Source organism: Urocitellus parryii, chromosome 11 (genome assembly GCF_045843805.1).
Source record: "Urocitellus parryii isolate mUroPar1 chromosome 11, mUroPar1.hap1, whole genome shotgun sequence".
Classification (NCBI taxonomy): domain Eukaryota; kingdom Metazoa; phylum Chordata; class Mammalia; order Rodentia; family Sciuridae; genus Urocitellus; species Urocitellus parryii.
The window spans coordinates 116,215,599-116,232,648 of NC_135541.1; the positions used below are offsets into that span (position 1 = coordinate 116,215,599).

The 17,050-nt window shown below is 49.3% G+C and overlaps 1 protein-coding gene across 1 annotated transcript; it reads right to left on the minus strand.

Moving 5' to 3' along the window:
• Positions 1-5,584: 5,584 nt before the first annotated feature.
• Positions 5,585-13,949, minus strand: Fcrl6 (Fc receptor like 6). Its single transcript, XM_077791612.1, has 9 exons — positions 13,886-13,949; positions 13,380-13,646; positions 12,605-12,889; positions 12,176-12,457; positions 11,676-11,801; positions 8,443-8,508; positions 7,577-7,642; positions 5,789-5,819; positions 5,585-5,690 (listed from the first exon to the last, which is right to left on the minus strand). The coding sequence occupies exons 1-9, from the start codon at positions 13,947-13,949 to the stop codon at positions 5,585-5,587; spliced, it is 1,293 nt and encodes a 430-aa protein (XP_077647738.1).
• Between the last annotated feature and the right edge of the window lie 3,101 nt (positions 13,950-17,050).

Below are 17,050 nucleotides of genomic sequence, written 5' to 3' on the forward strand. Positions count from 1 at the left end.
AGAATTGTTTGTCCATTGTGGTCCCCTGACCTGTCCCCTCCCTTCTCCCCTCACCCAGAGCCCCTTTCCTTAACAGGTGTTTTGCAGAAACGGAGGGGAAGGAGGATGAGTGAGGTCTCTAAAATATCCCATCCAAAGGGAAAGCCTGAGCCAGCAGTGCCACAGCTGGAGAAAGGCGATGCTGCTGCCCAGATGCAGGGAAGGGTTAAGTCTTCGGCAGGCTGGTTCTCCCACTACTGCTAATCGCCAGCTCACACTACATTAATTACCCAGCCACAGGGGGCAGTGCGCTGGAGCAAATTAGCTAGTAAGTTCAAAGGGGCCACTCCCCGCATTCCTTAATTAAGAGAGCAGCTGGCAGTCGGGGCTGCTACTCCACCTCCCTGGGGCCTTTCTGGGAAGCCAGAGTCAGGTGGAGTCTGCGCTTGCAGAGGCCAGAGGAATAGCTCCATCTGCCTGGTGGAGGAGCCTGCACCCCACCCGTAGTAGCCCACCTCCACTGCTGGCTGCGAAAAGGCAAGGGGTGGGGTGGGAAGGAGCAGGTGTTAACCATGACCCAGCAACTGTGCAGTGCCTGAACTTGACCATGAACCTGGAGCCACTTGGTGCAGAGATTCAGGCCTGTAGAATTTGGAGGAGAGTGCACCAAGCTGCACGTATTCCATCCTCTGTCTCTGAGGGCCGAATGGGGCCGTGCTTCTCCCCAGTGGGAGGAGGTAGAGAAGGAAAAAGAAGAAGGGGGTGCTTACAGAGTTGAGAGAAAGGGGAGGAAGGCTGGAAAGGAGTCAGAACAGTTGTTGAAGAAGGAGAGACCCATCCAGCAGGCTGCCGGGGAGCTAAGAGTCAGGGAGGGCATCTACTTAGGTGCCAGGTGCTGGGGACACAGAGGGAAGGACACAGGGCTTTATGGGGAGTGGGTGCAGTTTTGAGGAGATGGGTGGGCTGGGGACTGAGGGAACAGGTAAAACTCCACTGCTGGGTGGATCCTAAAAGGACTCAGTGTTTTGGACTGAACTCCAGCATCAGGCCCAACGGACCACCCAAACCAGAATGGAGGCCCTCACGCCAGGTGCCGTGTAATCACACTGGACTTTAAATAGGCGAGTTTTCAAAACCCAAGAAATTCACAGCAGCCAATCAGGAGGGGACCAGTTTACTTGCATCTAAGGAAGTCGCCTCAGTTTTAGCCCTATCAGGAGAGGAACTTTGAGATGACCAATCCTCCATCTTGTTCCCTGTTTCTGTTTTCTTCCGCCCTTTCGGCCTGTAAAGCCCAGCTCCCCTACTCGGCTCCTCAGAGTGCATTTAGATGGATTGCTGCCCCAATTTGTGGATTGCTAATCACAGCCAATTAGGTCATTTAACCTCATTTGTTGAAGTGTTTTGCTTTGATTTTTGTGGTACCGGGGATTGAACCCAGTGGCTACATTTCCAACCCTCCCTGTTTTTTTTTTTTTTTTTGAGACAGGGTCTCACTAAATTGTCTAGGCTGTCCTCAAATTTGGATTCCTTCTGCCCCAGCCTCCCAAGTATCTGGGATTACAGGCATGCACCACCTTGCCCAGCTTGAAGTATTGCTTTTTAATACCACCTAAGCCCACCTGCATGATCTGTATTCAAACAAGCAACCAGACCCTTGCAGCCTCTCCCACATGGCCAGTTTAGGCAGCTGTGGGGAGAAAGCTGGGTTTGGGGCAGAACACCCTGGAAGGAGCCACGCCTCTGCCTTTTCTTAGGAAGACTTACTGTTGCTGAATTTCTGCAGGTGTGCAATGGATGTGCCTTGGCTCCTGAGAGACAGGGCTGGTGTGGCCCTGAATCTCTGTTCTTCCTTCATTTTTTTGCCTAAAATATACCTTTCCTACTTTACTCCAATTCTTTCTCTCCTGAAATTAGGCAGAATTAATGGAATCTTTAATGAACTAGGGGCATATTGTACACAGCTGGAGTGGGAGAAACCTAAGAGAGAGGAGAAAGAGTGAGTGGGACGAAATACTGCAGGAGGGAGGTATGAGGGCCCTGCAGCTCTAGGTCTGCTCTGCTTTTGAGGCCATGATGCATCTTCCCAGAGATGCGAGGGGAGGCTGATTAAGATGAAATGAAGCCACAATCATGCTTTATTGAGGTAGAGAGGGGAAACTGGAGGCTCATTCATGCATTCGCTCCTTCACCGAACACTTGTTTGATTCCCATCTTGTGCAGGCTAATGCATCAAACATTTATAGAGCATCGAGCTTGTGTAAGCCCGGTGAGGTCAGGAACTCATGCTGATGATGACAGCGAGCATGCACCAAAGAAAAAAGAAGCCATCTCTGTTGATCTGTGCCCTGCGTGGGAAGGAATTCCAGAAACAAGTAGAACATACGGTTGTTCTTTCAGGGTCCGAGAGAAGAATTCCTGTGAGTATAGGCACGGGGAGCAATGCCTGCTGTAGGAGCCGACTTGTGGATGACTCCGGGTCTGGGAAGCTGCAGGTATTCCAGAATATGTGGCAGCACATAAAATACTCCCACACTGGATTCTTTCCATGCTGTATAGTCTGTCAGTAGTCAACACTGCCAAAGTTAATACAAAGAGGAAAGACTCAGAACTGTTTAGTGGATACTTATTTAAATAAAAAACGTGGACCTTAGTTCCTAGCCAGATCTAAACGAACAAACCTGGAATTGAAGAAATTCAAATGCATGTGCCACTCTTGGTTTAGGAGGCCGTTTTCAGCTTGTGTCTAACAATGAAGTCGTCCAGGGGGTGGGTCAGACCTCGGTGGACCCTGGTGTGTAAGTCCCTGACTACCGGAGAGGGCCACTAGAGGGCGATATGAGGCTCCCAGCTGTGCGTTTCTTTGTCTTTCCCTGAAGGAGCATGTCCAGGGTGCCTCTCCACCCTCAAGCAGCTACTGAGTTGTGCTTTCCTTTCTCTTTGTGCATTAGGTAAGGGGACCTAAGGTATCCCAGATCTCTAGAAAAGTCACAGCCAACTCACTCAAAAAAGTGTTTGCATTTAGTGCTGACTTGGTGAGAAAAAAAAATATGTCACAGCCTGGAGAAGGCAGGGAGGAGGATGGACAGTTTCCTGACCACTGTGGTCTGGAGCCTGTGGCAGGCAGCACTTTCCGGTCTCCTCTTTGCCCTTCCTCAGTATCAGCAGGGTCCAGTCCCTAGAGAACTGTGGATGTCCCATTCTCCTGGGGCCCTTCTGGCCTGTTCCCCAGCTTCCTCCAGGATCAGAAGCAGGTTCCTATTCCCACAGCTGAAGCTGGGAACGGGGATTGGGTGGGGAGGCTGGTGTGCTGATAACCCACAAGCCAGCAAGAGTCTGGGCTCAAAAGCGTGCGTCTCTGAAAACTCGACTTTCTCTGTGTTCTCCCCCCACCCCCGCCCTGCTTCAGTTTTCTTTGTAATGGTTCATTTTGAAAAAATTCCATTTCATTCTTTTTTTAAACTAAGGGAAAATGATGTTGTCAGCTGTGCAAGTAGAGCTGGAGGTGGGGAGAGATTCTAGGGAGAGAGAGCCAGTGCCTGAGCAGCCAGGTCAGGGGAGTGTGTGTGTGTGAGAGAATAAGAGGATGCGTGAGTGGGTGTGTAGATAGGGCTTCTGACCCGTCTGCTCGGAAGAACCCGTTTTTCTTTTATATTTCCAATCCATTGTGGACCTATACTTTTGGTAGAATACAATAAAAGCAAATTACTAGAAAAATGAAATAAAAAAAAGACATGCATACAAAAGACGAGCCCTAATTTTTTATGATTGTGTTAAACAAACATAAAATTACTCTGTCAGATTGCTATAAAAGTTTCTCAATTCTTGCTGTAATTTTTCTGCTTATCTTGTCCTGGACTAGTAAAAAAAGCCATTTACAGACTGGCACCAGTTTGGGGGGGGTCACATATTGTGTAGTGCTGCTGTTTGGGGGCAGGGTGGGGAAAGGCAGGGCACCTTGGGAAGGAGGTGCTCTGTGGTCTATGGGTCAACGGGAAGGGCTGGTTCCTTCCTGCTCCCCATCATCGGTGTCTCCCTTCACGACCTGACATGTGCTCCTGTTGGGCTTTTTATAAGGGGTTGATTCTTCCATAGAGGGTGTGGCAAGGGCTTGGGGTTCTGTGGGTGCATCCCAGCTGACCCACAAAGACCCTGTGCTTCTAGATTATCTGGCTTGTGCTCCTCTGTCCTCCCAGCAGGATCTCTGATGGTTCAAAAAGGGGAGTGTGTTCTGGACAGGCAACGAGAGAGATAGGGAGGAGGATGAGGAAGAGGAAGAAGCAGATGTTGAGAGGATGGAGTGGGAGGAGGGAGGGAGGAAAGGAGATAGAAGTAAAAAAAGAAAAATGCTAGCATGGGTTTTCTTACTAGCTCCAAGTCTCTCTGTCTTCATGTGGAATAGAACCACAGGTAATTTAGCACCCAGAGATGAGTGAGTGGATGTACTTCCAGAATCTATCTTGTTAATCTGCATGCACATCACCTGGAGATCTTGTTGCCATGCAGATTCCCATTCAGGAGATCTGGGTGGCTGCCTTCCTAATTGGCTCCCAGGTGATGTCAATGCTGCTTGTCCCAGGGACACGGAGTTAGTAGCTCAGATGTAAGAGCCCAGAGCTCTCTGATAAAGTTGATGCCTCCTTCACAGGCAGTGAAGGTGGGGGTCTGGTGTGGTCTCCATCTGTAAGATGAACTTCACTTTCTGCAGTTCCAACAGCAGGAGCCTATGAAGCCAGGCCAGGGCCTCGCAGGAACAAGTGTAACTAACCCTTGACCACTCTCAGGAATCAAGAAGTGCGAACTCCTTGAACAAACCAAACCACACTGTCAGGCATGGCGAACGACGGACCATGATGAACAATACAAAAGGAATCGATGTATTTCTATTAACAGAATGCATTTTACAACCACGTATCTTTTTAAACCAGTAAGGGGCTCACACGGGGGCTCTGGGCCAGCCTCAGTTCTGTCTTTGGTGAACTGGAAGGGCTGGGAACAGAAATGGGGTTGCAGGTAAAGGCAGAGTCCTTGGTACCTGGAGGGCTCTGGGCCCCGTTGTCAAGAATTCTATGATGTATCGGGGCCAGAAACTTTGCTGGCTGACCTTGGTCTTGCTGGACCTCGGAGAGGCTCCTTAGCTTTGTGGTCACTCATGGTTCTTGGCAGCAGCTTAAAATTCATTACAGAGCTGCCTGCCCCAGGACCAGTCTTCTGGGATGTGGAGATTGATGCTTTTTCCTTTCAGGGTCAAGACGAATTCATGCTCGAGCATTCTCTCTCTCTCTCTCTCTCTCTCTCTCTCTCTCTCTCTCTCTCTCTCTCTGTATAAAATATTTCTCTCTTTCAGGAAACTATTTCACTTGTGTGGAAAGAAGACATCTGTGGCTGTGTCCAGTGTCACTTCTGCCACCTAAATGTGTGTACTGGAGGGGATGTCCCTTCCCACCCCATTGATGGCCTTCTGTTGAGAGGGGAGCCCACAATTCAGGAGTTTCTGACCAGTATCAGGGCCCAGGGGCTCTCTCACTGCTGGACTCAGACCACTGACTGCCCCGGGGAGCAGTGGAGGCTGCGTGTGGGTATAGGCTGCGGGGAGGGGAGGCCATCACTGGTAGAGAACATCCTTGCAGTCACCGAAGAGATCTTGGTGTGCCTGGCTTCTTGGGTTCAATTCTTTGCAGGACGTTTCTTGGGCCGAGAGTGGGTCATCTCTGTGTAGACAGAATTGTCCTGCGGGAGTGCTGGATCAGGATGGGGAGGCAGATGTAAGACAGAGGGTAGGGAAAGAGCAGGGATCCGTCTGCCTCACCTCTGGGAGGGGAACTTGTCCCCAGGCCTGGCTGTGGGGGACAGAGGGACTCGGGTCAGGGCACCCATGCTCGGAGACACATCTCCTCCCCACCTCCTCCAGGCCATCCCTCTTCCTCCAGAGAGCATAAACCCAGCCCAGGAGATCACATTTTTAACTTGTACTCAATATGAGAACAGACAGAACTGGGTAGGGATCGGGAGACGTGGGTTCTAGTCCTGATCTGACCCTCACCAATTGTGTGGCCCCAGGCCAACACCACCACCACCACCAACAACAACAGAAGTTAATAATAACTTCCTCACGATGGCCAGGGGTTATAATGAGACTCAAAAGAGATGAAAGTTTAAAAATGCCTTTAAAATAACCACCATATTAGACTCCTACTGTATAACCGGCAACCTTTGAAGTATGAGGATTATATTTATTATATGGAACCTCACGTGAATCTTGCAAAGTAGGGATTATGAATTCATTTTCATATTAGGATGAGAAATCTGTCACTTTTGGTTGAATCAGGAACTGTAGGTACATAGTGAGTCTTTACAAACTTCAAAGATTCTCTCATTGATAAGAGATCCTGTGGCATATTTCCTAATCATCCTGGAATATAATATCCTCTCCTTATTTTAAGTTTCAAATCCCACACATCAAGGAAGCCTATCTAGGGGAGTCATGAATTGGAAGCTGATCATCAACCCCACCTCAGCCCTCAAATCATGCCTTTACCCTTTGTTTTCCTATTAGGGTTAAAAGTGGTCAGACTTTCCTTAATTTGCCAATGAAAACCATATATTTGGGGGGGTCCTTTTTCTTTCTTATGTTTAGGTCCTTATTGTAACTCTTTTTTTTTTTTTTGGTACTGAGGGTTGAACCCAGGGTGCTGGACCATTGAGCCACATCCCCAGTCCTTTTTTATATTTTACTTAGAGACAGGGTCTTGCTGAGTTGATAAGTGCCTTGCTAAGTTGCTGAGGCTGGCTTTGAGCTTGCAATCCTTCTGCCTCAGCCTCCAGAGCTGCTGGGATTACAGGCATACACCACCATGCCTGGCTCATTGTAACTCTTATCAGGAAAGAACTGAGTCTGTGTTTGCTTCTCATGCCCTGGCAATGCTTTGGGCAGTAACCAGCCAGGTTCTGGAGAATTACCCCTGAGTTGAGACACCTTGGCTGTCCATTCGCCGCAACCATTTTTATAGACAAGGAATCGAAATATTAGAACAGGTGAGCAATTAACAACAACAACAACAACAACAACAACAAACAATTCCCTGGTTTTGAACATCTGTTACATGCCAATTTTTAAGATTGACTTCTACAACCCAGGTTCTATTCCTAACAACTTCTAAGAGTCTTTAGACATTGTCCTCATTTTATAGATTAGACTCGGAGAGTTTACATGACTTATTAGAGTGGTGGTTTGTAGGAGATGGTTGTAGTGAAGGAGTTTGTGGTGGTTGTGATGGTGGTGAAGATGGTCGTGATGGTGATGAAAGTGGTGCTGGTGGTAGTGAGGGAGGGATTGATGGTAGTCCTGATGGAAAGTGGTAGTGATCAGGATAGTGAAGGACAGGCTGGTGGTGGTTTTGGTAATGTTGATGATGGTAGCAAAACTGGTGGTAATGATGATTGTGCTGGTGGTCATGGTGATGGAGGTAATGAATAAGGGGGTGGTGGTGGTTAGTGAGGCGGTGTTGGAAACAGTAGTACTGGTGGTGGTAATGGGAATAATTACACACTTGCATCCTAGTCCCAGGACTTCCAGGCTTGGCCACAGTTCACTCACCTTCTTTCCTCTTGGTATGCGCCAGAGAGTAGGTAACATTTTCACCTTTGTCTTTCTGGTAATGTACTGGAAGAAGGAAGGAAGTTTAAACGGGATTTACTTGACTCTCCCACCTCCAGCCGTGAGTGTCTTGAAGACACTTACAGAGGGAATCCAGTCAGGGGCTTTGTCCTGGTGATAACTAGCTGTGGAGATCTATCAGTAATGTGGGGGTATTCATCCTGTCAGGTGCCTGCCCCCCTCAACAGACTTTAGCAGTTTTCCTAGCCTGTTTAAACCAAAGGTCGACAAACATTTATATGAAAAAACAGTAAATGTTTTAGGCTTTGTGGGTTGTATCTTTTCTTTCTTTCTTTTTTTTTAAAATATCTTTGTTTCATTTATTTATTTTTTATGTGGTGCTGAGGATCGAACCCAACGCCTCACGCCTGCGAGGCAAGCGCTCAACCACTGAGCTACAAGCCCAGCCTAGGTGGTATCTTTTCTCTTGCAGTTATTCAACTTTATAGTGTGATAGTAGCTTTATAAAATATGTAAGAAAAAAAATGAATGTGGCTGTGTTCTAATACAACTTTATATTTACAAAAACAGGCAGCAGGCCAGGTTTGGTCCATGGGCCGTGGTTTGCTGACCTTTGGTCTAAACCCTCCTTGTCTTCTTCCCTGGAGTCCTGGCTCCCTTTCGGCCTCCCTCTCCCATCACCAGCTCCACAGCACTCGTTACTCAGACTCTCCCTTGAGGCTGTCATCTTCCTCTCCCAGATGACTCTGATTCTAGAAAACTCTGGGCTCAGGGAGACCTCCTACACCAACAAGAGGGCCTTGTCCACTTCCTGGACAGGGGGTGGTCCTGCTGGACGTCCTTACCATTTGCATACAGCGGGCACTGCTCTCCTCCTGGAGCTGAGGGTAGACTCCGGGATGGAAGGGTCCCTAGGAGACACACAGGCACAATTTCCTGAGCCTCCCTCACAGAGCAGGTGGAAGAGTGGGGACAGAAAGTCTGTGAGGAGGATGGTGGCAGAGCTGCCCGAGGCCTGCGGCTGGCTGGTTTATGAGGCTTAATTCACAGGTCTGGACACGATTCACTTTTATGGGATGTTTCTTTTGAAAAACACCCTAGAGGGTAGGATGGCTCCATGGGAATCACCAGCTGGAGGAAGCAGGGTCAGGAAGGATGGGTCACACCCTTGTACAGAAAGGGCCCAGACCCACCAGCTAGGCCGCTTTGGGGAAGGAGGACAAGCTGATAATGTTGACCACTTACTATGTGCCAGACCCTGGACTGGGAATGTCATGTAAAATGTCTCCTTCATACTAAAGCACTTCACCCAGTGACCAGCACATAGTTGGACTTCCAAAAGTCTCCCTTACTAAGTCTTTGGTGCTTGGTATTGTTTATCATCATCTCGCAAAGGTGGATACTGTTATCTCCATTTGATAGATGAGGTGACTGAGGCCGACCCAGGTGACTTCTTCAAGGTCATAGTCATTGGGGAAATCAGAAGCTAGGTCTGTATGCTTTTTTCCTCCCCTAGCATTCTGCCTTTAGAGAGTAGGTGCTTCCAGAATGGGAAATTAACTGCTAGGGCAGGAACTGTGTCACCTGTGGGTTCCAGAACACTCGGTTTCTGCCTAGTGCCCGAGACGTGCTCATTAGCTCTAACATCAAGAAGGCACCACAGTCACCAGGTAGCACCTGTGGAAAAGGTCCCTCCTGTAAAACCAAGAGGGCATTTATGGCGACTCAGACGGGGCCCCTGGTTATTAAACTTCCCTTAATGCTCATCTGCTAGGGCTGTGATTCTGAGTCTCCCTCCAATGAAGAGCTCCATGAAGTGGATGGAACTCTGTTTTATGGGAGGTGTGACAAGTAGTAAAATGAACACTTTTCAACAAACACCCCAAACTTGAACATGTGGGTGAATGCTGCTTTGAAGTGCACTCGTACGTGACAATGACACCATCATTGGTCAATATGTTTTGGAAAAACTGCCTTCAGACATTCAGTCCTTTGGATGTTTGGTTTGTGGCTTTTGTAGTTGAGCAATGGATATGCTATCTGGAAATAGCTGAGAGTCTTGTAGAGGAGGGTATGAAGAATAAAGCTGTTAAAATGACTGTTTTTTTCTTGTGTGGCTGTGGAATTGGGGCTGAAAGTGGCTTTTTGAGTAATGTTCTAAAGTGTATTCTGTGCTCCTGAGAATCTGAGATATCAGGAGCACCACCAGGAGTCCTGTTTGCATGAGGGATGGGCCCCTTTGTAAAATGGAGCGTGTCTGTCCCCCCCCCTCCCCCCGTCTTGTCTGGGGCTGGGGAGGGAGGTGGCTGTATATGTTACCTGCCTTTAGTACTCGGATCCAGAGATAAGTGGACAGAAATGCCTGTGTTACTGAGGCCAAGCCGGGCCGTTGGGGAGGCTTTATTACAGAGGCAGGGATGGTGGGACTCACAGATCTTTGGTTTGTGGTCCCTTGGTCTCCCCACCCTGTTCTGGGTCTGTCTCCACCTTCTCCTACCTTATAGAGATACCTGAGAGCAAATGTAGCCTGCAGACTTAAGACTAGTGGGAAGGAGTGCCCCTTCTCCTGCTGTTGGGTGGGTAAAAACTGTGAACTGATGAGAACTGATGCGAACATTAAAAAGGAGAGAGGAACTTGAAGGATAGCTCAAACCCTAACTGCTGAGGCGAGAGACTGGGGCTGGGGCTGGGGAGAGCACCTTGCAGATAACTTGGTTGACGGTCAAGGAAAGCTTTGGATGAATGACTGGGTGGTATTCCTTGACCACCTTGGGTGGCTCTGCCCTGGGACAACTTCTCATATCTTAACAGTGGGAGCTGAACACTTGAATAAGTAAATCTATGAGAGCTATTGCTTTTGCCCTAGACAAGTAGAAAATAGGAACATTGCCCCAGTGGAGAGGAAAGTAGGGTTGATTTAAACCCCTGTAGGCAGAGGTAAAGCCCCAGGAACACACTGGCACCGAACAGCTCTGGCACTGATACCTATTCCTTTAAATGTGACCTGAAGGGAACGTGGATGAGTTGGGATAAACATGGAGTCACCCAAAGTGACGGCTCTGAAAGCCAATGCTCGTCACCAGGCTTCATCATCATCACCAGGACAGGAAGAAGAGGAATCTGGGGTATCAAAATTAATAGGTGGCCTCTGAATTCTACGTCTCTGAATATTTTCACTCCTTCTCTATAGAATCCTCAATGTCAGAATTTTAACCAAGCCTTTGATTTTTAGTGAATTGGATTAGAGGAACTAGAAAACGAACAGCAGGAGAAAGGGCAGCCTGTGGAACCTGCTGGGGTCGTCTGCTCGGACTGGAACGAGAACTTGCTAAGCACCTGCTACCTGCCAATCAAACACGTTAGGCAGGAGATGCACGAGGTCTCATTAACTCACATCTTTACAACATCCCTGAGAGGAAGACGATTCGGTGAGTCTTAGAATGAACTGGCCTAAGGCTACGGAACTAGCAAACAGCCGTGTTGGGACCAGGCCATCGCTCAGCCTCTCTGTCATGTTTCATTTTAAATGAGTCAATATTCATGAACAACACTATTCAAGGTATGTGTGTGTGTGTGTGTGTGTGTGTGAGAGAGAGAGAGAGAGAGAGCACATATGCACTGTAGGTCTCATTTTTTCATTCTGTTCTATTAGCTCACCAGAGCTCTGCTGAGTTTAATGAGAGAGTTGGAGGCCTTGGTTTCTTTTTAGTCATATTTATGACCACAAATGATTTTTTTTTTTTTAACGCGAAGGACAGGGATATACATCACATTTGGCTTGGAAGAATCCCTTCATCTGTGCTTCTGTTCATGTTAGTGTTCAGTTGTGTGTGTTGTGCCTCCCTGTATGCCTGTGGGCATGTGAGATAGAGTGTCTGTGTCTCTGTGTGCGTAGGTTCCGGATGCTAGATGTGTCCCTCCATGTGCTCTTTTGTATGACATGGGAAGAGAAAGCCCTCCTCCCACCCAACACTCAAGAGAAGAGAGTGTCTGATCTTGACAAGTGCTGGCTTCTCAAAGGCTGGGCAGTGACTGGCCTAGGGATTCAGCCATGCAGGAAACCCAAAGAGTTACTAACCAGCTTTCCTCCAAGGTCTGAAATAAGCTAGAAGTCCAGCAGCAATGACCATCAGGCCCAGCATACATGCAAGGAGCCAGGCAACCAGCCGGTTGCTGCTGACAAAGGTGGACATGTCTTGAGAACCTGGGGGAGGAGGGAGGAGAGGTGACCATGAGCCTTGAGGATGAATTTCAGAAATGCAACCCAGACTGGCACAGAGAGAGGCAGAATGACTGACTTTAGGGGAAACATACGGTCCCGGGGAGCCTTGAAAGGGGAATGAAGGATGGCTCAGAGGATACCTGTATAATCAGGTAGTGTCATGGGTGACCATATAACCTCCCCCACCCCCCGCCAAACAAGGTCCCCCACTCCCTGCCAGGTTCAGTGGACAGTTCCTTCTGTTGGGGCCCATCTCAGTCATGCAGAGCCTGCCCCGAGCCCATCATTGTGTTGGGTGTGACCAGACTCTTGCCAGGTTTCTGGGGCTCAGAGCCTGGTGTGGGGACAAAACGTACCATTCACAGAGAGCTTTACAGGCCCACTGCTGGCTCTGGAGATGATGTTCTCAGCCTCACAGGTGTAGTTCCCAGCGTCCTGCTCTGACTTCAGTAGGAAGCGAAGGGGGGCGGCTTCCCCGTGGAGAGCTGAGTAGTTCCCCAGGATCTCCCCGTTGAGATAGAACGAGTACAGGATGGGAGGGGAGCCCCGTTCAGCCTCACAGTGGAGCTCCACCACGTCCCCCACCGCAAGGCCAGCAGCCCTGGGTTGCAGAGTGAGCAGAGGACGAGACACAGGAGCTGGGACAGCACATGGGGTAGAAAAGTCAGCCTGACTGTCAGATTCCAGGGCCCCTCCTCCCGTGGGACCCTCCCCCACTCCCCAGGGGTCCTGTGGCCTGCCACCTGGAACCCTGGGGACTGTGGCCCCTTCCCTCACCCATTTACCCTGCACCTTGATCTCCAGCGGAGGACTCTGTTTCTGGACCCTGTGACCCTCAAGGGCCACCTTACACCAGTAAAGCCCAGAGTCTCTCTCCTTGACTTCTGGGATGGAGAGCTCTGGGTGGAGACTCCTTTCCTGCAAAGTGTGGCCATTCTTATGGAAGGAGAAGAAGAGCTGCCAGGAGGACTTCTGGGGATGCGGCTTCGTCTGACATCTCAGGGTCAATGGGCTGTCCTCGCCAAGTTCAGGAGAGGGGATGGCACTCAGTACAGGAGGCAGGAAGAGCTCTGGGAAGACACGGGCCCAGGGCTCAGGAGGGGAGTCCTGGACAATGAGGCTTAGGAGGCCAAGGCCTGAGCTCAGGCTGCAGCTCCTTGACCCACACGGGAGACAGTTCCATCCCCAGGACCTGTCTTCTTGTCCCCACCCACCAACTCTGGAACAACTCCCACACAGCCAAGCAAGCCCTCTGGAATCCCAGGAGTCAGAGCCAGAAGGCCCCTTAGCAGTCATCTGGTCCACAGAGAAAAAGATCAAGTGACTAAGCTGGGCCAGGGCTCTTTCCAATTCACCCTCCTTCCCCTGGCTCCAGACATGGCCTGTGGGGGTGAGGAGGACATTTAGACACCATCATGAACCCTTGGGACCCCAAGCACTGGCCCCACATCAGGGGTGGTCAGAGAGAGAAGTCCTGCCCAGAGGGCTACTGACCTCTAGAGACTGGATCCCTGAGCAGCATCCTACCGCCCCACCAACCCCTCTGAGGTGGTGACTCACCTTGGACTTGAACCATGATGGCCTCTGAGGTGTACGTGAGCCAGCGTGTGGTATACGTCTTCTGTCCTTTGCAGCTATACTGGCCGCTGTTTTCCACTGTTGCTGTCTCTATGAAGCAAACTTGGTGGTTCTTAGAGCAATCGAGGGGTTTTCCATCTTTGTAGAACGTCACCTGGGACAGCTGTGTGTGCATCCATCCCTGGCATTTCAGAGTCAAGACCTCTCCTTCAAATACAGGGTCCGGCAGGAACTGAAGGTCCAGCCAGACTGGGAGACACAGGCACAGGGTCATCCCTGGAGCTGCGGTCCGTCAGCCCAGTTTCCCCTCTCCACCCCCAGCTAAGACCTCCCAGCCCTTGCTAGCTCTCGGTTCTCCAGTCCGGCCAGAACAGACCCGGCAGGACCTTGACGTCTTTTTCTTCTTCTCTCCTTCCTCTTGCCTTTCTTTATTCTTCTCCTTTCTCCCTCCCCTTTCTCCTCTCTCTGGCTTTCTTCCCTTCCCACACTCTTTTTCTCCTGGCGTGCTGCATTCTCCTCTACCACCTTGAGAAGTTTGGCTGAGTCACCCATCGTCTTGCCTCAGACCTTCTGTCTCCATCTCAACTTCCTTTGATTGGCTTTTTGGTCCCCAGCTGCCCCAATGTGACACTTTCTGCAGCCTTCACGGCTGGTAAGAGCTGCATCCCTGCCCACCAGAGAGGAGCTGGTGGCGTGGCGTGTCAGAGGTGCTACCTATGGCCCGGGTTTTCTCCCTCCTGCTTCCCGGGTCAGGCTTCCCCAGGCCCATCCTCAGGAGGGAGCTTCATCTTCCATCAGTCATGGGAGAGATTGATTCTCTCTGCTTTTCTTATTAGCATACATTCTGTGGTCTGACACGGACGAGAGAAGATCAGGGCTCAGGCCTCATCTGCAGTACATACTAGGCTGGGCCTGTCCCCAGGCTGTACCTCTTTATCAGGCCAGATACCCACTCGTCCCAGACGGTCTTAGGAACCAGGACTAATGGCCTGAGAGTAATGACGAGTGATCAAACAGGGAGCCCTGAGGTGAGCCGCAGCACATCTTGCTTTGGCCTGGATTCCCCTGGACGCTTAGGACCCCCTGTTCCCACCCCGGGAGCAAAGTAGGGATGTTCACAGGGTTCCTAAAGGATGGGCCCTGCTTCCCCACTACTCCTCTTTCTATCAGCTCTAAGTATTAGTTTGAAGTCTCTCCCCAGAACCACAGAACATGCCCTTGGAGGTCAAGATGTTTCATGGGTCGTTTTTTTCCCTGTTTGACATAAAATGCCACCGAGGCCCTTGGGACAGGATGGGCTGGAGGGCAGGGAAGATGGATGGACAGACGTAAGTGCCCACTTCTCTTAATATAAAAAGGAGAGAAGGGAGTCATGTCTTGTTGAGTAGAGAATACAGGAGTTTCAGAGTCACACTGAGAGGAGAGACAGAGAGAGAGCCAGCGCCATTTTTAAGGGACTCGGAAGGAGATTGAGCCCTCTGTTGAGATTCAAGTTGCCTTAGGGCTACCCCTAACATTGGCCCATGGAGTCAGGTTTCTTCTCACTCTGGACCCTACCCAAGAATCCCGAAGAAGGGACCTAATGTGGTGCTGCTCTGCGTTGCTGCTGGAGGACCTAACTGCACCATCTTCATTCATTAAGTGTTGGGTCAGAGACACACGTGGGGTCAGAAAAGATGTGGGTAAGACTTACCATTATTTCCAACACAGGAAACTGCTAGAGGGAAAAATGATATAATTTGATTAAATATCAGAATTTTCATACTGGGAGGACTCTACTTCATTGGTTGCTTAGGTTCATAGTCAATCAACCAGCTAACTAACTACTGAACCATCCAACCACTAAGCCATCCAGCCACCTAGCTACCCAGACACCCAGCCATCAAGCCACCTAGGCACACAGCCACCCGATCACCCAGTCACTAAGCCAACAAGCCACCTAGCCACCTCGTCAGGCTGCCACCCAACTACTCAGACACCCAACAACTAAGCCACCTAATCACTTACCACCCAGTCACCCAGACACCCAGTCACCCAGCTAGCCACCCAACCACTCGCCCACCCAAGCATTTAACCAATCACTGTTTATGATGAGTCCACTCCCTGAATTTCTCTGCCCTATCTCAGTTCAAATGTTGCCTCTTCAGACAGGTCTTCCCTGGGACCACAGTCAAAATCGTTCTTCCCGGTCACTGTGATGATGTGCCATTGTCCTGTCGTCAGAGTGCTTATCAGTATTTGAATTGGTTTTCTTGGTTAAATTGCCAGCATGTTATCACCTATCTTCCTCTGTCTAGAATGTGAGAAGGGACTTTGCTTATCTTCATGTTCCTCATGCCCAGGACCTTTTTTTTGGAACGTTATCTGTGTTCAGTGAGCATTGGTCAAATAAATGCATGAATTCTTTCCTTTGTGACCAGTTGTGTGGGATAGGGATCAAGAAAGTAGAACATATAGGACTAGACTCTTGCTCTAATGGGCAGAAGGGCCTATGCATATAGAACTAGAACCCATATGCCAAGGCCAGATCCCATTTCCCCAATAAGTCCACAGAGCTCTGGGAAAGAGTATGGAAGCGATCAGATTGAGGAGGAAGGTTCTCTGAAGGAGCGATCATTAAAGATGTGGGACATGGTCAGGCAGCTCAGATAAATGAGAGAACTACAAATGAGCTAGATGCAGCACATACCATGCTTGTACCTTGAACACTGTATTAGTGTTTCAAATACCTGATTTTGTGTGTGTGTGTTCGCGCACGTGCACGTGTGCTGTGGGTACTGGGTATCTAGGGGTGCTTTACCATTGAGCCATAATGCCAGTCCTCTTTATTTTTTTTTTTTTAAACTTTGAGACAGAGTCTTACTAAGTTGCTGAGGACTTTGCTAAGTTGCTAAGGTTGGTCTTGAACTTGTGATCTTCCTGCCTCAGCCAACTGAGTCACTGGGACTACAGGTGTGCTCCACCATGTCTGTCCTAAAGGCCTGCATGTTTGAGGAGAATAGATGATCTGGGAAGAGTGGCTAAGTTTTAAGAGGACAGATTACAGTAAGATGGGTATGAACAACTCAAGGGATGGAGGACCCCGAATTGAGGGACATAGTTGGAAAGAAAGCTGGACTTTGGGACAAGGGATAAAACAATGAATGATTGTGGGGCTAAGTGAAGTCTATTTGTGCCTTTCAATGCTGACATGTCTTAGGTTCTCCAAGGTCCTAGGACACTGAGAGATGCAAGGATGGTCTTGGAAGGGGTATCTTAAAGCCACTATCACTATGCTACCACTCATGCTGTCCACACTATGAGCCCTTTAACTTGATTTTTAAATTCAGTTTAGTGTCAGTTCCTATATAGAACTGGGTGTCTCTTTTTTCTTGTTGTAGTAGAAATCATGCATCTGGAAGCAGATGACATAGGCTGAACTCTTGAATCTGCTTCTTTTTGTGCGACCTTGGACAAATTGTCTAAATTCTGCTGGGCATGGTGATGCATGCCTGTAATCTCAGGAACTTGGGAGGCTAAGGTAGGAAGACTGCAAATTTGAGGACAGCTTAGGCAACTTAGAGAGACCCTGTCTCAAAAAAAAAAAAAAAAAGAGGTGGGGGTGTAGCTCAGTGGTAAAGCACCCCTTGGGCTCAGTTCCCAGAACCATGAAA